Consider the following 21,577-nt stretch of genomic DNA (forward strand, 5'->3'; position numbering starts at 1 on the left):
TAAGCTTTATTAAATATAAAATTAAAATGAAAATTTAAATACACCTATTGACAAAATTAAATAAGTTAAAATAAAAGATAAAAAAATAAATTACATTTCACTCTTTTTTTTTTAATAAACACCTCCACAGTCCCAATTTCCTCTTTTTCCCACCTGAAAACCTTTGCCAATTTTTTTAAAAAGGCTTCAACCGGCCGGTTCATCGATCTGTTTAGACACGATTGGGCCTTGAATTGGGCTTAAAGGAGCGTTAAAGCCCAAGCAAAAGAGATCCAGTGGAGCAAGGACAATTTGGTAAAATCTTCGAAGGCGTCGGGGATCTATAACATCTGCCCCCTCTCCGCTCCTACAGATCTCTCCCCTCTCGCAAACGTCTCAGTTCCCATCGCTATAAATAAACGCATCCTCCTTCAAATTTCCAATATAAAACCAACTGATTTCAAATTCTTTTAGCTCTAATATGCATTCTCTTACGTTGATCGAGTGAGGCACGCCACGGGAAGATTATACGAACCCTAGATCCCATCTGAATCGTTGGCCAAAGGTCTAACTTTTTCTACTTTCGGAAAAAGTTTTTGGATCTCAAATCTTTTTAACCGTGTGCTGTTTGGTCATGATCACCTGTTTTTCCTTGTGGGTTTTGATTTTGGAGGTGGGATTTTCTGATGGTTTTGGAAAAAATCTTGAGTTTTTTATCTGCAAAAAGTTTCGCTTCTATGATGTTGGTTTTTTTTTACTTTTTGGATGTGATTTTAATGGATTACATTAGATGCTAGGGAGTTGTGTGTATTTGATTGGAACGATCTGCCCGACTTTTTATTCTTTCTTTTCGTGGTGTTGACTTGGGTGGCTTTGATTTTATTTTTGTCGGCATATACTGAACAGGTGGTAACTAGTCAGTTTATCCAAATCTGGTGATTTGATGGCAGATCCACAAGGGCTGGAAGGAACCCAGCCGGTTGATCTTTCCAAGCATCCTTCTGGAATTGTTCCAACTCTCCAGTAAAAGCTCGCCTCATTCTTTATTTCCTTTCTTTGGTCAGGAAAATGATTATTTTGCCCATATAAATACCCTTGGGCCTTATCAACTGCCTCGAGCTGATTAAAAGTCATGATACATATCATAACGACTGGTGAATAAGTATTGATTTGTTAATACTTCTCAAATCAATTATGTTGAGCGAAAGAGGTGAAAAAATTGGCATTTAAGCACTCATATATGCTCTTGCACTGAAGTTGTGAGACAAGCCAATGAATTGGCTTATAAGCACCTCTTCTTGTGAAATACTAGTGTTTCAAGTGTTCAGCCTTTGATTTTGGCGAAACTCTGTGCTCAGACATTATGTCAAAGTGCTTGTTTCCATATCATATGTTAAAAATGTACCGATCAGCAAAACTGACAGTGTTTAAATATTAATAAAGTATAATAAATGAGAATCAACCTGATGTAGATGATTTGCCTGGTGCATAATAAGCAAATGAATGTTGCATTTGTGACCGACCATGGAAAAGTCGCAAACAACTCCGAGTGATGGTTAGCTCATAGAAAATAGGAAATAGTTGTAACTAAAGGGAAAAATGTCAGTAGATTAAGTTGGTGAAAACGAAGATATCTTGGGTATTTGGCCGTACAAAAATGTTCATCCAGCTTTATTTTGGTAAAATTCCGTGAAATATTGAGGCATGTGTTGATGTACTTAATCAAATCATTCGATAGAGACAGACAGAGTAGATTGTGAACAGGTCTAGGAGGATGGAGGCAAATTACCCATCATTGCATGATTGGAGGGGACTTGTTTTTTTTTTTTTCGTGTACATCCTTTTGTCCCTATTTGAAGTAGTTGGTTTTAGGAAATTTGATGCTTCCTTCTTCTAGAGCTTCCTCTAAATTTTATCCTCTTTGTTTAGTTTGTTCCTGTTCCGACATTTTATGAAAGGTGTTAGAGCCCCGTCAGCTGGCAAGAATTTGTACCGCTGCCTGTGTGTTTGTGAACATTGTATTTTTTTGTTTCAAACGCGATCCTCCATTTGGCTAAATTTATTAAATTAAAATAAATAGAACTTGTTGACGAAACAACCTACACAAATTCACCTAGCCCCAGAAGTTCCTACTTGACTGAGTATTCTTCTTATATGTATAAAAAATAAATGTTGTGTAGATTTAACAGTATTGCTTTGATCTACATGAAGGAATATTGTGTCAACAGTCAATTTGGACTGTAAATTGGATCTTAAAGCTATAGCTTTGCAAGCTCGCAATGCAGAATACAATCCCAAGGTTCGGTAAACCCATTTCTTCTTTTAGTGATACTGTTGTTGTTCTACTCGTGTACGTTTTGTCCTTAACACAAAGATAGAGTAGTCATAATGCTTATTGCCTGGCTACACTTACCTTAACAGAAGATGGCTTCAAGAAAGTTATTGGTTTTTGTTTTTACATATAAAGTGTATGCTTAAGTTGGTTTTATTGGCTTGCAGCGTTTTGCTGCTGTGATCATGAGGATAAGAGAACCGAAAACGACAGCTCTAATTTTTGCATCTGGAAAGATGGTGAGTCATATTGTGGGCAACTTTTATAATTTGCTGCTTGTTCTAGATTTCTGTTCACGGCATACCGAACTATTTATACTGTTTATGTTAATTTTGATTCCAAACTCCATTCCTCTATCCCTTGTATCCTGGAGAGAAATTTAAGTCTTTTTATCCAATCTTCTTGTTGATCTATGTTTCTCATTTCCGTTTTAGGTTTGTACAGGAGCGAAAAGTGAACAACAGTCAAAATTAGCCGCTCGGAAGGTATAATAATTAATATGTTACAGTACTTGCATGCCTTCAATGTAGCAGCAGGTGTTCACTGGATGAGATCCAGAATAAGGCATGGTGAACCTTTCACTACCATGGCTTCTGATGATTTTTTTTAAAATCTCAACACAGCTTTAAATGTTTTCTTGAAAAATTAATTTTCCCATACCACGAATTCTGTTCTTTCTGTTGTCCCTGATTATCTCTCATTTATGTCCACTCCTTTTTTCTTCAGTATGCTAGAATTATTCAGAAGCTTGGTTTTCCTGCGAAATTTAAGGTATTTCCATATCCACTGGCTGGTAATTTAGTACTTCTTTATCTGGTTGTTCATTTTCCAGGTGCCAATATGAGTACCACACAGCTTACATGTTATCATACTTTTCTGCTCGTAGGATTTCAAGATTCAGAACATAGTCGGTTCATGTGATGTTAAGTTTCCTATTCGTCTTGAAGGTCTTGCATATGCGCATGGTGCCTTTTCAAGCGTGAGTGATATATTCATGTTTCTATTATGTTTATATTTAGTCAATTTTCTAATTTATTTGCTCATACTGAACATAAAAAATGTTCACATTTTTTATTCTATCATCTGATGTATGGTGCTAAAGATCTTAAAAGAAAACTAACGTAGTCAGCATTCCGATAGTTGTAATTGTGGCAAATGTAAAGTTGGTAGAAAATGACGAGTCTTTCACAAACATGTTGCAATTTGGTACTCTTCTTAATTTTATTCGTATGGTTGACCTATGTTTTTCCTAGAAATCTATGAGCTAAAAATGCAAAGAATATGGATAAAAACAAAGATTGTATAGCAGGACAAAAACAATATATTCTGTCATGAGATGCTATGACCTTGGAAAAGGTGGATTAAGCATGCATTTAGATTCAAAATCTGGGAATCCCTTGATTCTTGAGATTTGTGCATGTGTTTCTGGCAACAAAGAGAGATTTTGTGTATTTTGAAATCGGAGGCTAGACCCTTGGTTTATGTTTCCAAATTCATTTTTCTTCCAGCAAAATAAAAGCATGTATATTCACGTCATTTTCAATTATTCCCCAAATCATAGCATAAATTCCTATGCTTCCAAAGACAATTTATTACATGTGATTCAAATTTTTACCACTTTCCAAAAATATTGTCATTAGGTATTATATTCAAATGTGATATATTAAAATTAAAATTTTGAAAATATCACTTTTGATAATCATTGACACAAAGTATAATTTAGAAATATTTACCAAATAGAATATGCATAATTTGTTATTCACAGTGAATTTTCTCATTAGAAAATAATGACATACCAAATAGAATATGTAAAAAATAGAGGGAGACACGAGATTCGAAAGGTGAAAGAAGATTAATAAAGTGTTGGCTTAAAAGTTTAGAATATGAAGAAAGAAAAAATATGAGCAAAAACTTGTGTGAGTCGGTCTCACGATTTGTATTTTGTGAGACAAATCTCTTATTTGAGTCATCCATGAAAAAGAACAATTTTTAATGTTAAAGAGTATTACTTTTTATTATGAATATCGGTAGAGTTGATTTGTCTCACAGATAAAGATTCGTGAGACCGTCTCACAAGAGATCTACTAAAAAATATGAAGTTGGTTATTGGAAGTGCAAGTCAATGTTTTGGGTGGTGGCCGAACCTGTGATCTTGTGTTGATATTTTTATTTTGGAATTTAGCTGTGAAAATTTGTAAAAATGGAAATTGTTTTACAGTAGTTAAAAATTAAAAAGAAATATTTTACAGTGGAAGAGGAGAGGTTGTGAGAAGGATAGGAAGAGGAAAAAATAAGAAAAAGAAAGGTGTTGGGAAAAAATTAATATAATAATAAGGTAAAATTGTTAAAACATGTTGAGGGTATTTTGGTAATTAGAGTAAAAATTATCTATTCTTTTGATATCATACCAAACATTATATATTATATCATATTACATCACTTTACCTATCGTCTTTTTTTCTCATAATTACATCTATATATCATTTATTTATCCTATCCCACAAACTATGAGGTACTTGAGTGTTTTCTTTTTGCATGGCCTCTTTTTCTGGTGCAGTATGAACCAGAACTTTTCCCTGGGTTAATCTATCGGATGAAACAGCCAAAAATCGTGCTGCTTATTTTTGTATCTGGAAAGATTGTTCTCACCGGAGCCAAGGTAGTGACTTCTAAATTGTTAGCTCGTTGATTCTTTGACTTTTCATGGTATTTTGTTTGTGTTTCCACTTCATTCAACGTGGTGCTTTCCTTTTCAGGTCAGGGGTGAGACTTATACTGCCTTTGAAAATATATATCCAGTTCTCACTGAATTTCGAAAAGTTCAGCAATGGTACTTAACTTAATGGCTTAAGCACATATAATTTTGAAATATTTGAAGTATTTGTCTGTTTCTGTTTCATTATTTAATGACTAGATTTTCTAGGCTTGCACTATAAAGAAAGCAGGGAGTAACTAATCAGCGGCCTCTTAGATGTTGGCTTCTCGATTGTTGCTATAGTACAAGACACCATTGGCGTTATCTAACAATCTAACAACTCCATGGAATATTTATCAAACTTTTGGACAAAATATTTTCAAAATTGTCATAATGTTGTGTTGGAAAAGAGAAAAATAAAAGTTATAAAGGAGCACAAAGTGGGAACTAGAGCTAGTGACCAAAAATAAACCTTGTTTCAGATTTAGTTGGAGGCGAGAAGGAACAAAATTTTATGGATATCTATTTCTCTCTCACCATCATCCGCAATCATATTTCATAACAACACTTGATAGATTTTTCTAAAGGTTGGAAATGGTATTACTTATTCTTCCTAGGGATCTTCCGAGGGAAGAGACGTGAACTTGGGAATGTCAGTAATAACTTGGCATTATACTGATATGTTCTTTATATGTTATGCAGATTGATTTATCCAGATAATTGTTGTGTTGAGAATCACGAAGGCTGCCTGCACAGAAGTGGGGTTGAATCGTAAATAGACGGTGTCGGATGAATAATGGGAAATAGAGTGAAGCCATTGGAGTTTGCTTTTCATGCTTCAATGACTATGTGCACCGCGGGACAGAGGGAAGACTTACTGTTTCAAGTGCTAACGAAACTCTTCTGGTCGTATTATTTATTGTCTTTGCTTCACTAAGAGGCCAATGTATGAGATTTGGAGTTGCTTTCTCTTTTGTAATGTTATCCACAAATCAATGTTTGTTTGCTACCTACTTCTAATTTATTTATGGAACTGCGTTTAGACGAGCATTCTTTACCATTTAATTATTAAAATAAAATATTAATGTACCATAAGATGTATATCAAACCCAGCCTACCCACCTAATAGCTCAGGCCCAGTGTTTGATATCGCAAGAGCAGTAGGTCTATTGTGGGACGGTTTCATGAATCTTTATCTGTAAGACGGGTTAATCTTACCGATAATTACAATAAAAAGTAATATTTTTAACATAAAGAGCAATATTTTTTCATGGAATGACTCAAATAAGAGATCCGTCTCACAAAATGCGACACGTGAGATCGTCTCACACAAGTTTTTGCCTCGTAAGAGACCATGCAGTCTATTCGTAATTCCTTATCTTTTCTTTTCTCGTTACCAAGACATTTTCTCATGCCATTTCTACCATAAAAAAATTATTATAAGATTGTTTACAAATTAATTTTATTAAACGGATGTTCGATCTGATTCATAGTAAATATTATTTTTAGATGGACCGAGTCGATCTATCTCACAAATATAGATACGTGACTGGAGACCTACTCTTCTCTCATTTGCTTCTAATGATAAATGGCCATAGTAAAAAGAGGGAGTTAAAAAAAAGGACAGGAAAAACATGAAAATGCCGTCAAACTTGCAACAATTTCTATCATCGTGACAAAATTAGTTTAGCAAAAGAAAACGAATAAATTTATTTAATAATTTTTGAGATTTTAAAATGGCGGGATTTTCATCTTAAAATTTTGTTTGTTGTTCGGTTTTCAAAATTCAAATTCGTTAACAATGGATAAAAATTTAAAAAGCATTTTAAATATTGCAGGTCGATATTTTAAATGTGATCGAAAGTGGATGAAATTATTGTAATATGTGAAAGTTGTCTTAGGGATGGTTGTCCCCAAATTTCGAGTTGCAGGTCTGTCTTTTTTTTCCTTTTCATCATTAATCTGTTCAGTTTCCTTTTATTTGGCCCTTTAATGTTGTCTTAGGGATGGTTGTCCCCAAATTTGGAGTACAGTTAGCACATGTGTCACCTATGATTTTTCAGTTTTATGATAAAATAACATGTACTCATACTACTTTAATGTGCAGAAAGGATGGACAGTTCATTCAAATTAGCCCAACTCACTTCTTAACGTTCATAATAAACAAAAATATTCTTCTAACTTCCTATTTTATGTGGAAATATTTTGAAAGATGAATTGCCGGTTTTCGTGTTGTCGAAACCTCTTCGACATGCTCATAAGAAGCTTATTTTCACGTTAAAGCATTGATCACAACATTCTGCATTTAATTTGTCACTGTCAGCTAGCCTTTAATAATTTGAGTTTGGTTCTTTTCTGCAGATTGCATAAAAGATTGACATTTCTTTTGTGGTGCCAGTATGGCTGCGCTATCAATTTCTTGTTTCTTATCTGTGCTTCTTGGTTAGATGAACTGGCTGAAGGGATTGTGTTATGCAGTAAAGCGAGCCAGATACAGCATAGCACATTGTATGATGAGGGAAAAAATATCAGAATTGTCAGCTGTGCTATGGCCGTTCAGAAGAGATTCTCATCTTTGCAGCGACTGGGATGATGCACTCAGGAAAGAAACATGTCATGGAAGTTTAAGCTACCGTATCGTTGTATGGAAATTGTTTCGGTTCCTCAAAAACATTTAATATGTACATCTAGTCAAATTTCCTATTGTTTTTACTTTCGACATGCTTAATTGATATATTTTTGTATTATTTTGTTGTAGAAGAAAACTTTATGGTCTTGAAGCAAATTTGTGCTAAAAAGACGATTTTTATCATATTTGAAGTTGCCAAGATAGAACTGTGAAAGAAACATAAAAACAGAATAAGTCCTGGAACAAAGCGTGACCACACCTTGTGACTGTTCTTCAGCTGCCTGTGACAAATGAAGCTGACACGAATTTCAATGAGTGGAGCTCGAAATTTATAATAAAAATACCATATTTTAGGGATCCTAATTGTGGTATTTGATTCATTAAATATTTTGGATAGAGGAAAACTTTTATTATTGAGATAAATAAAGATTCGATAGAGATAAAAAGTCAATCTCCCTTATTGATAGACTTTATCATATCATATTAGGATTAGAATTATTTTTTGCTTATTATTTTTTCACCAAAAACTTCTCATCTCTATCCTATCAATCTTACGTGAAAAACACATTTTTGAAAAAAACAATTCAACCATCTACATGGGAAGAGCAACAAGGAGACACATGATTTTCTCTCCAAATTTCTCAAGAATTTTAGTATTATTCTTTTCTTTTATTTTTGTTATGGAGATTGTAAACCGAGTCATGTTTGGCTAACTTTTTATTTCTGATACAATGGATAATTCAGCACTTCAATTTTATCTTTGTGAGGTTTTTGCGCTTTAATTTAATATTCTTGTTTTGTTCAAGTATTTGTTGGTTTATGATTTATTTTTATGAAAGTTGTATTTTATTTAATCTAACAATTTAATTTGATATATAATTTTCTATTGCTATCCATGAATTCAGGGATCCGTAATTGTCATGAACAATTGATATATGAGTAGCGCTAGATTAGGTGTGTTGTGTTATCATAGCATATTTAGTCTAAATAAATCGACGAAACTAAATTTATCAATTATAGCTATCTCGATCGTTAGATTTCAGGATTAATTGTTTTCACAAAGCGAAAATGCTAATTTTAATTAATATGGAACGCTATCGTGCTCAGTTAGTTATTGATAAGTTTTGACTGGATGCTGAGTTTAGTCAATTAAATTAGGAAAACACAAGGATTTTTGCAGCTATCCCTATAATTCTAAGGTTAATTGCTTAGAAATGCATGAATAAATCAAATATTAACCGATGAATAGTGATACAATTGAATATTAGAACCCTCTTAAATCAGAATCTGCTCATATTGAGTTTTTCATTTTATTCCACTTACCTCGATTGATTAATTTCTCGTTTTAAATTTATTATTTCTCATAACATACTAATTTTAATGTTATTAATCTATTTAGTTTCTGTATATAAAATATCCCTCCTTCATTTGTTTTTCATTGGAAGAAATCATCCCTCGTTCCCTTTAGATTCGACTCTACTCAGGCACTCATTTTATTTGGAGAGTAGGAATTTAAGTTTTGTGACTCAAAGACAACACATCAAATTTTGGCACCGTTGCCGAGGAATGGAGCAAGGTCAGTTTCTTTCGAGTTTTGTTTTGTTTTTTGCGCCTCGTTCTTCTCGTGCAGGTGCACTCGAATATATTCCGGAAGTCGAGAAGACGGCTAGAAGATTAAGAAAAGAAGCAAGACTGCGATGTCAACCAACATAAACATCATCTCCTGGTATGAACGTGGCATTTGAATCAACTGATTCGGAAAGAGAGTTTGATATTGGTTTTGAGACTGAAGAAAGGGAGAGAGGCCAAGAAACAATGGCAGCTCCAACTCAACGAACCCTCAAGGAGTTAGCTAATTATAATGTTATTCAACATCCATTATGTATTCAATTCACTACTAATGACACTGCCTTTGAATTAAAATATGGTTTGATTCATTTATTGCCTACTTTCCGTGGTCTTGCAGCTGAAGACCCTCACAAGCATTTAAAAAGTTTCATATTGTGTGCACACCCATGAATCCACAAGGGATTACAGAGAAGCAAATTTCATTGCGAGCTTTTCCATTATCTTTAGGATACAAAGCTAAGGATTGACTATAGTACTTGCCTTCTGGGATGATAACAACTTGGGACAATATGAAACAACAATTTTTGGAGAAGTTTTTCCCGACTTCACGAGCAGCAAATATCAGAAAGGATATATGTGGGATTAGACAGCTACAAGGGGAGACTTTGTATGAGTATTGGGAGAGATTTAAGCAGTTATGTGCCAGTTGCCCTCAACATCAAATTTTGGAACAACTCCTAGTATAATATTTTTATGAGGGCTCTCACTTTTCGATAGGAAGGAGGTACGTCGGTGAGCAAAACACCTCAAGAGGCATGACCTTTAATCTCCAACATGGCTGTCAATGCACAACAGTTTGGAACTAGACATGATAACCCTCCACAACATGTTAATGAGGTAAGTGCTAGTCCTATTGATCAAAAGTTAGACTCATTGACTTCTCTTTTGGAAAAGTTGGTTGTAGGACAATCACAATAGCTAAAAGCTGGTAATATATGTGCGATTGTTGGACGTTCAAATATGTGTCCAACAATACAAGAAGATCCAAGACTAAAAACTAATGCAATTTGCGGATTAATTCGAAAACCACAATCTCAATATGATTCATATTCTAATACCTACAATCCAGGATGGACGGACCACCCGAATTTCAGTTACATGAATCAAAGAGGCCAGCACGAAAAGGTTTATAATGAGGTTAACTCGGATAGGAAGCAGCCACCCACCAGCCACTCTGCCACTGTTTATACTGGAACCAATGTCTTCGCAAAAGGTGAGGTTATCTTTCTCTTGTGGTATGCGCAAGCACGACAAGTTTTCAGTCTGCAAAAAAAAGGAGATTGACTCTTTGCTAAAGCTGTTTAGTGCATCATGTGTCTTAATGATTTGAAAAGATATCTTCCTGCTTGTGTATCCTCTTTGATGGCACTGCACTTTCTTTTTTTATTTGTTTATTTTCTTTTGAACAACAGAATTAAAAAATTATCACTGTGTGAGGATTTCATATGCCAACTATGAGGGTAGACTCCTGCGATGATCCCATATATGGACTGGAGTTTGGAGTTCAAGATGAATTACCTTCTATATCATGGTCTGAAGAATAGATTCCAAATACTATTTTCTGGCATCAATTTGTGGCCATAATTTGTCCAAATTTGGAATAGTTGGTTTACTAAGATGAAGGTCCCAATTTCAAGTCACTTACAGTACGAGTGTGGGGGAGTTTTAAAAGAAAATAGATTAATAAAAATATCATTTAAAATTTTTCCTCCATGAACGACCTTTTAGTGTATTCCACTGGAAGATAAATTTATTTAAGAATATGTTCCTTTATGTAAAAGTAAATTTACAACACCATTTACCCAAAATTGTTGTTCCAAAAGACAAAACATAAACTTGTAAAAACAAGTCACTTTTTCAACTCCCGTCTAAAACACTATAGAAAGTCAAAACAAAAATTCTTTTAGGTTGAGTTGGATGGAGTGATTCGATTTAGGAAAAGGATTTGGGACTTGATTTTACCCGCGAAAATAAAACAAAATCAATGGATTTAAAATGCTTGATTTCAATTGAACCAGCCGAGATTCACCCTTAGGGACAAGTGAGATACATACTTAACAACATTCCTCTCATTTAAGGATCAGGCCTGCATCCATGACTAACAAAAAAAAAATCCTTGTGTGATAGCCTGCGACATGTACATCTTCTAATTATCTAATTGATTAATTTTGCATGGTTAATATTTGTAAGACCTATAAGGAGTTTGCCCTAATAGGTCATTATTGTGTAAAACTATAAATTTATTTTGGACAAGCGTACAAAATCATTATCATCTTTATCACTGTTGTCTAATTTTCCCAAAAACCATATTATCATCTATTTCTGACAACTATGATCGATCTTATTTCACATAACTTATCTTCACCTCAAAGCTCTGTTATACTTGATATATACCAAATCATTCAGTCGATCTTGAGACAACCTATTTCTTTTTTCAGAGTGTACCTGAAAAAAATTAAAAAATTAAATGTTAAGTACATAACATAAATTTTAATATGTATAAAAAACCTCCAAATTATATGTTGAAAAACACTCCAATTACATTCACAGCCTGAAGAAGATCATGTGAGGTTCAAAATCTTCATTGCAGATGTTTTTAATTCAGGTGTTTATGCACCATAAGAAAACCATCAATCAACTTGGAAAAAAACATATGAGATTTAACTTTATTACAATCCAGATTTTGTATTTTGTAAATAATGCTTGCGAAAAAAAAAATCAATTCATTGCACAATATGTTATATTCATTGCGATTTAACTTCTTTTTCTGAATGTCATTGGTAAACCAAAAAGTCCTTTTTTTGTATTTTTCCAATTGAGTCGTAATCTTATCTTGTAAATATCGTCACACCAATCTCGATATGCACTCGTACAAACCCTCCATCACTTATGTATCATTTTCCATGTCAGGATTTGGGTAGAAAAACTCTGGATTCAAGAAATATCCAGTCACATGTAAAGGTTGATGGAGTTGAATGGTGCATATGTCGTCAATGAAATAAAAAAAACTTTACGATATTTTTCTTCATTATTATTACGATAGCTCCATTGACTCGTAAATATAACCCATAAGAAACTTTTTTCACCGTCTACCAGCTACAATACTTTCACCAAAGGGCCGCCAAATTTTAATGCATACACTATAGTTTTCCAAAAAGAAGGCATCCATATCACTTTCGCTACACGTTTTCCAACCGCCTCTTTAGAAAATCGACTATTTGCCCACTTTTCATATGTAAATATCTTTCTCAAATTTACTTGTTGTACTTGAAACTGTTTTAAATTCAAAAAAAGGTTGTGAAACGTGTGTTTGCAGTTCTTATCACGTCTCTTTGTCCAGTGAACTTCCTCGTCGTGTTCAATATTTGTGGTCTACTGTAAATATAACCATACACCATCAATGACCGTTCATGCAATTTTCTGAGTTGAGGATTCGAGCAACAAATCTAAACTTTGAGCTGCATAGAGAGTCTAGTACAAGTGTGTAAATCAGTTTTCCAAAAGACGACTTCAAGAAACAAAGTAAATTTAATCAAGCAGATTGAAAATATCTACTACTTAATTGAAAGTAACATAAAATTAAATATTATCTTAAATAACATTGCAGCTTGAATTATCTATTACAACTTGAATCACATTATTTTCTTCAATGCAAAGCACAAATTTAGAAAGTAACTCAAACATCTTGTTTATCGTTTGAAAATACCCTGAAGCATCAATTGATTCAATAAATACACTTTCTATAGGACCATTTACCAAAAAAATTACAAGTTCCCTACTCTTTTTATTCGTCCACCCATTTGTCATGATTGTGCACCCATACTTAGCATGATCTTTTTCGTGGGATTTGAGAAGCAAGTTCGTATTTTCCAACACCATCTTCAAATACTTAACCTATAGGTTTACTTGTAATGATTTCTTTGTAACCTATAGGTTTTATTTGTGAGCTGAGTAGCGTGATCGCGAGACATGTAGACATCACACTGCTTTTCATAATACTTTATTTTTCTATCCTCGAGTTATTTTTGTTCTTTATTTTTTGTTTCTTTCTTTGTGATATGATGTTTTATCATAAACTTAGTTTCAGTTTCCTTATCAGGAAGGATATATATGGGATTAGACAGCTGCAAGGGGAGACTTTGTATGAGTATTGGGAGAGATTTAAGCAGTTATGTATCAGTTGCCCTCAACATCAAATTCTGGAACAACTCCTAGTTCAATATTTTTATGAGGGCCTCTCACTTTTCGATAGGAATATGATTGATGCCGCAAGTAGAGGTGCGTTGGTGAACAAAACACCTCAAGAGGCACGACCTTTAATCTCCAACATGGCTGCCAATGCACAACAGTTTGGAACTAGACATGATAACCCTCTACGACATGTTAAAGAGGTAAGTGCTAGTCCTATTGATCAAAAGTTAGACTCATTGACTTCTCTTTTGGAAAAGTTGGTTGTAGGACAAGCACAATAGGTAAAAGCTGGTAATATATGTGCGATTGGACGTTTGAACATGTGTCCAACAATACAAGAAGATCCAAGACAAAAAAACTAATGCAATTGGTGGATTTCTTGGAAAACCACAATATCAATATGATCCATATTCTAATAGGCCAGCATGCAGTATTTTACTGTTTGACATATTTTGTAAGTGCTTTGGTTTGTCTGCTCCTCAGGATAACTTCTCACTAGCATGTCAGAGCTTTATTATACCTTGCATTTTGTTACGTATCAATTTTGATCCGTTTCTTCCCACTACTTTGCTGTGTTAGTTGCATGCATTGCTTCTGTTTCCTCTACTTTTTATCTTCAATTTAAATGTTGATCCAACTTTTATTGGACTGTCCATTTTCTTACAATTGTTTTCTACAATTGATATCTGGTTGTAACTATTAAATCAATTTGCAATTAGGTTAGTTTGATGGAGTTCTGATTTGTGTTTCGTGGTAATTACCAGATAAGGATTTGAATTTTTTTTTTTTTGGTGAAACTTTGATGTAGGATGCAAGCCACATACCTTGAATTGATTGTGTACGATCGATGTAAGATATGATCCAATTGAAAAACATACAAATTTATAGATTTGATGGGTGTTCTTTGTGCAAACAAATCTGGTGAAATAACAAATCCTACTTCATTGAAATTCTAATTTGGTTTCTTAAAAAAAAAAAAAGGTAATTTGGCAAGAAAGACTTGAGTAAATTAATAAAGACCAGAAAGTTTTCTTACACAGAGGCCAATCGTCAATTGTTAAAGATGGGTGTAGTTGTGGCTTTATCTTCTGTATTTACTCGTTAACCTTTTTGCTCTAACTTTTGATGGAATTCTTGTTTTCTGTAGAAGGTGAGGTTGTCATACTTCTATAATCATTGTTTTATAGTTGTAGTTGCTTCGATTGAGGCGCCTTTTTGTAGCCTACATAACTGATGGTTTAGGCAACGAGCTCTTTAGGGTAAGGACTGCTAACATTTACTTTGTTTTATTCCTTACCACCAGAAACTATAAGCTTGTTTTTAAAAATAAAATAATAAGGCAAGGCCTCCTACTAATTTAATAAATTAAAATGGCTAAATTATGCATCTGTGTTTTGTAGATCGAAGAATTTGAGTGTAACTTGTCCATTGACTCAGTAACAGAGAGCAGTAGCTGTGGCACTTGCTGTTTCACTTGATAATGACTATTTCTCCAGGCATGGGGGGCTGGTGAGATAATTAATCAATAATTCTTCTTCAATAAGTACTAGACATTGACAATCAAATTCTTTTCAACTAAACCTGGCAACACCACCTATGTAAACTATATGGCATGACCTTGCCTGATCTAGACAACGCCGTCGCAAACTAAAATCCTGTTATGTTTTGATGACTTATTTTGATATAGGATTTATGATATCTAAATAACCTTTCCTACAAACTAATCATATAAGCACTCCGGCTCAAAAAGAGAAAAAAGGAGGAAAAGAAAAGAAAAACAAACTTTCCTTTTCACCCTTTTCGAAAGTTAAACTCTCATCCTTCCAAATTTGTTTAGAAGTGTTTGCGTTTCGTGACTGATTCAGTTGATGAATCTTAGATTGGATTATCTTGTCAAGTAGTTAAATCTCAACTCTCATTGCAGGGGATTTCCTTTTATGGTCATGGATGCTTAAAGAGATTACACCCAGCAAGCTAACTGTTGAAGATGTGCAGAATGGTTACAATCATCAATTCAAGTTGGATTCTTGTGATGACATTTGGTTGAATTTTCAAATCAAGGTTCTGAATGTAATGTAATCCGGCCAAGAATTCTAGAAACTTGGCACGATAAATAGGAATCAGAATCGATAGCGACAAAGATATTTTGAAATTGAAAATTTTGTTCTTGTATCGACGCGACATGATATATAACATGACAGCAAACATCTTATGGATTTTGTGTTGAAATTATGTGATATTCCGAAAGCAATGATATTGAAAACAGACGGAAAACAAATGTTTCTTGTGTTTGTATGTACACATAATATTGTACTAGAGTGTTTTATCTATATAAGATTGAGATGTTGGAGTATCGTTTTTCGTACCCAAGATGTAGCGGAGGTTTAGAATTGTTATCTTTGCATTCTAAAACGCTAGACATCGAACTATTTCAGATTTTAAGTGGAGATAGTTATTCTTGTAAATCTCTCTAATGGATTAATCATTGTCCTCAATATCCAAATTAGGTCCACGACTAAAAACTGAATTCGTTGTTTAGATTATAATAGGAATCTAAACAAGCTTTGCGTTGTGAATCGGTCGCCGAAATTTGGCGGAACCACAACGGCAAGAGGCGGCGGTTGGCGGTGGTGCTCGGCCGTGGGTTGTCAAACAAAGGGTGATCGAGTTTTGAAAGTTGTGAAGGGAGAGAAAAAGTCTAACATCTTAATATTACATGCATTGTCATATTTATAATTTTCATGAACTAAGTTAGAACATTATTAGGACTTTAAATTAGAATTCTAATGAACTCTCAAGTTCGAACCTTAATGTGATTCTTAATTGGAGTTTTCGTATTGTCAAAAATCTGCATAAGATTTCATTATCTAACTAGGACTTCTATTAGTTATAGTTATATTAGGATTCTCCGATCTTATCAAATAATTCATGATGTTTCATGGTCTCATTTAGTATTTTTTTCAACTTTTTATAATATATGATATAATTAAATAAATATTAATTAATAAATTCTAGACTTTCTATAGAATCTTCCATGAGAATTTTACATAATAGTTAAAACTATTGATTAATATTTAGTTAGCATATTCTAAATTTCTGATTAAATAATTATCATTTCATTATAATCTTATCGATGATCAACAATGTCAATGTGACAAGGGGATAAAATTTCAAATATACAAAATTTTCACTATGGCAACTACCTATTTTCGAACTGTTTCACTAAATTAGACGGTTGTACTTTTACCACAAATATAGCAGTCAAGCTAACTTTCATAACTTTCAAATATAGAATACACTTATAAACTTCCATCAAACTTATAGTCGTCAAATTCAACTCTTTGAATTTAACCATTTCAATGAGAGCACATAATTTAATACTGGTGTACCCTCAATTGTTCAGGGATACACCTAGCCTTGAGTTCACAATTTCATATGATCTAGGAAATCACTTGTGTTTATTCGGGCTTACCCTAATTAACCTCATCTTTTCATCAACCTTTTGATAAAAAAAACATCACACTGAAGTCTGATTGCACCCATTGGATCATAGTAAGAGCGTCTAGTAGTATCGCCCATGATACCCTATGTATCATTGATAGTTCCTGCAAGAACCAGTAGGTTATGGTGGTTATGGTTAGCATACAATACAGTCCTTTCAACACATATATTCCGATCAAATCTTCAACCATTGATATATCAAGAGTTGAAAATAAATTCAACAACGATGTAATATATATTTGAGTAATTATAATGATATCGTATATACAACTAAAGAAACACATTTCGATAGTGTACTCGTCTTAATCTGGCAAGAGATTCCTTACACTATTAACTCAACAAATCAAATAGGATATCCACACTTGTAGGTGAGTGATGAATCCCCGACTACAATGCATCGGCTCGTACGTTTAATGGGTCTAAGGATTAACTACGTACAACCATACCACGAACTAATCCACTCGATGAGTGATAATCACTTGAAAAGCCCGGGAGATGGTAGTTCAATGCAATCATCTTATGATCACTCATCTATATGATTTAGTATCTTTATATCCATACAAATGAAATGTGAGATTAACATAAAAGTTGATACTCTCGAGTTCAAGCGATCTTTATCCTTGTTTTTAGTGATGGAATCGACTAGGAACCTATTTAAAATAAGCAATACACTTCTAAATGAATTTTATGATTCACGTGACTTGGGGATCTCATGATACTTATAATATATTCAAGTGTTTTCTCTGTATTGTTTGCATGAGTATACTTACAAAGTAATTGTCAAAATTAGATAAAATCATAAAATATTATTAAAATAAATTATTTTTTTTACATAAGTGTCAATAAAGGTAAAACCACAAATTGGCTTGTTAGACACCTACTCTAACATGAGATTGGCATGCCATAGAGATCATGTTTTTACTCAAATTCTTGTACTATAACTTCAAAAAAACAAAAACAAAAACAAACAAACAAATTCACACTTGTGAATGTAATGCAATTTGAACAAATTTTTATCATCAAAAAGTCTGAAGGCTGAAGTTAAAGTTTCTTTACGAAGAACGTACAAACATGTTGCCCACGAACATGATGTAATTCTGAAAGTTTTCAATAAATTTATGATGTAGCTAAACTTAAGTATCAAAATCATATTATATTAGTTATTACAATTTTTTTTATTTATTATTAAAATATCCTTCCCACATGTTACGTGTAAATGTTACCTAAAACATTTAACTTCCATTGCCATTCATCTGCAATTTTTTTAGAAAATTATCATGTCAAAAATGTGTTCAACCATTGGTAATAACTAAGACATGTAGAGAAGATGCCGGAGAGTCACATAAATATACATTATTTTTTTTTTATGAAAAACATACAAGACTCAACAATGAGGAATTATAGGAAATTGAATGGCAATGTTTGAAACAAAATGTGCAAAAAATGGCATTGTTCAAGGGAGATGTGTGGTTAGAAAAGACCATTTTATAGCCAATCAAACACATCTTTTTGCCCCTATAAAAAGGCTTTGATTCATAGAACAAATGCAATACCGAACAAGCTCTGCTTGAAGAAGGTGGGTACCCTCCTTCTTCCACTTTTCCTTTTGAAAAAAACACAAAATAAATAGAAAGGTCAAGAAGCAAAGCCATGGGGTCGAAAATGATCTTTGTGGCAATGTTGCTCTGCCTCTCCCTCGGGGTTATGGCCGAAGATCCTTATCTCTTCTTCGAGTGGCACGTATCGTATGGCACCGTAGCCCCTCTAGGCGTCCCCCAACAAGGGATTCTAATCAATGGTCAGTTCCCGGGGCCTGTGATCAACTGCACATCCAACAACAACATTGTCGTCAATGTGTTCAATGAGTTGGATGAGCCGCTCCTCCTCTCATGGACTGGCGTCCAGCAGAGGAAAAACTCGTGGCAAGACGGCACCCCTGGCACGATGTGCCCCATCATGCCTGGCACGAACTACACGTACAAGTTCCAGGTCAAGGACCAGATCGGCACCTACTACTACTTCCCAACCACCGGCCTGCAGAGAGCTGCTGGTGGCATTGGCATGTTGAAGATCCACAGCCGGGAGCTCATCCCGGTGCCTTTCGACTGGCCTGCTGATGAGTACCCTGTACTCCTCGGAGACTGGTATAACAAGGGTCACAAGACACTGAAGGCGCTCCTGGATAGCGGGCGATCTATTGGTAGGCCCGCCTGGCGTAGTGATCAATGGGAAATCCGGCAAGGTCGGCGACAAGGTGGAGCAACCACTCTTCACCATGGAGGCTGGAAAGACTTATAGGTACAGAGTGTGCAATGTCGGTTTGAGGAACTCCATCAATTTCAGGATCCAAGGGCCACACTTTAAAATTGGTTGAAATGGAAGGATCTCACACTGTCCAAAACGTGTATGATTCACTCGACATCCATGTTGGGCAATGCATGTCCGTTTTGGTGACTGCAAACCAAGCCCCCAAGGACTACTACTTGGTGGCATCTAGCCGATTCGCCAGACGCCCCGACGTGTCAGTTGCCGTCATCCGCTACACGAACAGCAACACCCCCGCATCTCCCCTGCTCCCACCACCACCACCCGAGAACTCCGCCGGCATCGCATGGTCCATGAACCAGTTCCGCTCTTTCAGGTGGAACCTCACCGCCAGCGCAGCCCGACCCAACCCACAAGGCTCATACCACTATGGAAAGATCAACATCACCCGCACAATCAAGATCGCCAACACAAGGTCAGTGGTGAACGGCAAGCTCCGTTTCGGCATCAACGGAGTCTCCCACGTGGATCCCGCAACCCCGCTAAAGCTCTCCGAGTACTTCGGCTTCTCCGAGAAGGAATTCCAGTACAATCTCGTGAAAGACGAGCCCGTATCCGGATCAAACGCCGTGGTCGCCCCCAGCGTAGTTAACGCCACTTTCAGGAACTTCGTCGAGATCATCTTCGAGAACCACGAGAAAACCATTCAGACATGGCACTTAGACGGATATTCGTTCTTCGCAGTGGCCATCGAGCCCGGGAGGTGGAGCCCCGACAAGAGAAAGAACTACAATCTGGTTGATGGAGTTAGCAGGCACAACATTCAAGTGTATCCCAATTCGTGGGCCGCCGTAATGACCACCCTGGACAACGCCGGAATGTGGAACTTGCGGTCGGAGATGTGGGAGAGGACTTACTTGGGACAGCAGCTGTACTTCAGCGTGTTGTCTCCGGCGCGTTCGTTGAGGGACGAGTACAATATTCCGGAGGCACAGCAACTTTGTGGTATCGTCGAGGGCTTGCCAAAGCCTGCTCTCTATGCAGGAGCTTGATTTCATTGTTTGTAGTTTAATTCAATAATTGCTTAATTATTTTTGTTAAATTTTCGAGCAAATAATGTATCTTGACAAGGTTTTTTTTAATTCATTTTATGAATAATAATTATAATGTTATTATATATAGATATATGTGTGTGAATTATATTGAAATTAAATATAGAAGTCAAGATTCAAAGATTTGTTTAATTACCGATTTATACTATAAATAATAATCAAATTTGGCATTTATTAGATGCATTTTTTTTGTGCGTGTACGTGTATTTATACAGATTTGGATCATCTGCTGTGGCTGAAACTTTGAATATAAACATGTGAATTTTGAGTTGATACAGAATGGATATGTAAATTGTGATTTTAAGTATGAATTATATATATATATTTTTGCTGCACTAATACTCGTTTTACAAATTTGACTAAGAAACATTTAGATTGAAAGGAAATTGATATACGATTACTAATCAAGTAACTCAAATCAAGTATATTTTTTAAGCATCAAATTATTTTTTTTTTAATTTTAAGTATAAATATGAAAATTGATATGCGATTAATAATCAAGTGACTGAAAGGCCGAAGCGAAAGTGGATGGAATTCAGACGAGTGGATAAAATGGTATTTAGGAAGAAAGATTCAAAACACGCAAGCAAAGGAAAGAAAAAGCTAATCAATTTGAACCAAGGAGCCCGACCAGTGCAGAATAAGGATCAAGGCAAACCCTTTTTTTTCGAATTATTTAATTATCCTCCTCCCGCGGCGAAGGTGAGCATTACGGCTAGGGTGACGACTACTATCCATACTGCGGTGGCTTTGTACGGTTTTCAGAAGAACATCACATCGCAAACTGTGGACAGATTCAAATTAGTATGGTTTTATCAAATTTCGTCGCTAAAACAACTTGTTTTTTGTAGTTTGCAAACAATGTTTCCCTTCATATTTTTTTTAGAGGTATCGCGAACACTTCAAATGTTAGCCAAAATAATGTAATCAACGCAAAATATAGGAAATAAATGTGATTATTTGCAAACCAAAATTTACAACTTGATTAGAGTATAAAACCAACCTTGGACACAATAGGTCTATTATCGAGTTAAAATAAAAAAAATCAATAGTAAATTAACCAGATTTCTCCTAGAGTTGATGAACTTCACACTTTAAATAGAGTTCGTATGCTAAAATTGTTACACCAATATATAGACAAACAAAAAACTAACAAATAAATATGTTACAACATATAATAGAATATCACCATAAATATAATCCAACAAAACTAATTTGTATAAAGAAAATAATGAAACAAACAA

At 34.7% G+C, this 21,577-nt stretch overlaps 2 protein-coding genes, 1 long non-coding RNA gene and 1 other non-coding gene across 7 annotated transcripts; 3 read left to right on the forward strand and 1 right to left on the reverse strand.

The window, feature by feature from the left end:
• Positions 1 to 336: 336 nt before the first annotated feature.
• Positions 337 to 6,051, forward strand: LOC142555101 (TATA-box-binding protein 2-like). Its single transcript, XM_075665774.1, has 10 exons — positions 337 to 544; positions 886 to 1,002; positions 2,191 to 2,278; positions 2,479 to 2,550; positions 2,746 to 2,796; positions 3,038 to 3,082; positions 3,198 to 3,290; positions 4,869 to 4,970; positions 5,068 to 5,141; positions 5,709 to 6,051. Coding segments are annotated over exons 2-10 (606 nt in total). The 5' UTR covers positions 337 to 544; positions 886 to 922; the 3' UTR covers positions 5,710 to 6,051.
• Positions 6,052 to 6,935: 884 nt separating this feature from the next.
• Positions 6,936 to 15,705, forward strand: LOC142555102 (uncharacterized). Of its 4 annotated transcripts, none has more exons than XR_012822324.1 (4): positions 6,936 to 9,517; positions 9,602 to 9,909; positions 13,445 to 14,964; positions 15,380 to 15,705. It is a non-coding gene; the product is annotated as an uncharacterized LOC142555102 (long non-coding RNA). The 4 variants fall into 4 exon arrangements; XR_012822325.1 differs by lacking the exons at positions 6,936 to 9,517; positions 9,602 to 9,909 and adding exons at positions 9,960 to 10,101; positions 10,334 to 10,477 and having other exon boundaries at positions 13,364 to 14,964; XR_012822322.1 differs by having other exon boundaries at positions 6,936 to 9,909.
• LOC142504684 (small nucleolar RNA R71) lies at positions 9,822 to 9,928 on the reverse strand. Its single transcript, XR_012804309.1, has one exon. It is a non-coding gene; the product is annotated as a small nucleolar RNA R71 (small nucleolar RNA).
• Positions 15,706 to 18,496: 2,791 nt separating the features above from the next.
• Positions 18,497 to 20,398, forward strand: LOC142555103 (L-ascorbate oxidase homolog). Its single transcript, XM_075665775.1, is given in 3 exon segments — positions 18,497 to 19,158; positions 19,160 to 19,306; positions 19,308 to 20,398. Coding segments are annotated over 3 exon segments (1,665 nt in total). The 5' UTR covers positions 18,497 to 18,606; the 3' UTR covers positions 20,274 to 20,398.
• Positions 20,399 to 21,577: the final 1,179 nt, after the last annotated feature.

The sequence above is a fragment of the Primulina tabacum genome, chromosome 9, assembly GCF_025594145.1.
Source record: "Primulina tabacum isolate GXHZ01 chromosome 9, ASM2559414v2, whole genome shotgun sequence".
In the NCBI taxonomy this organism is placed as follows: Eukaryota; Viridiplantae; Streptophyta; class Magnoliopsida; order Lamiales; family Gesneriaceae; genus Primulina; species Primulina tabacum.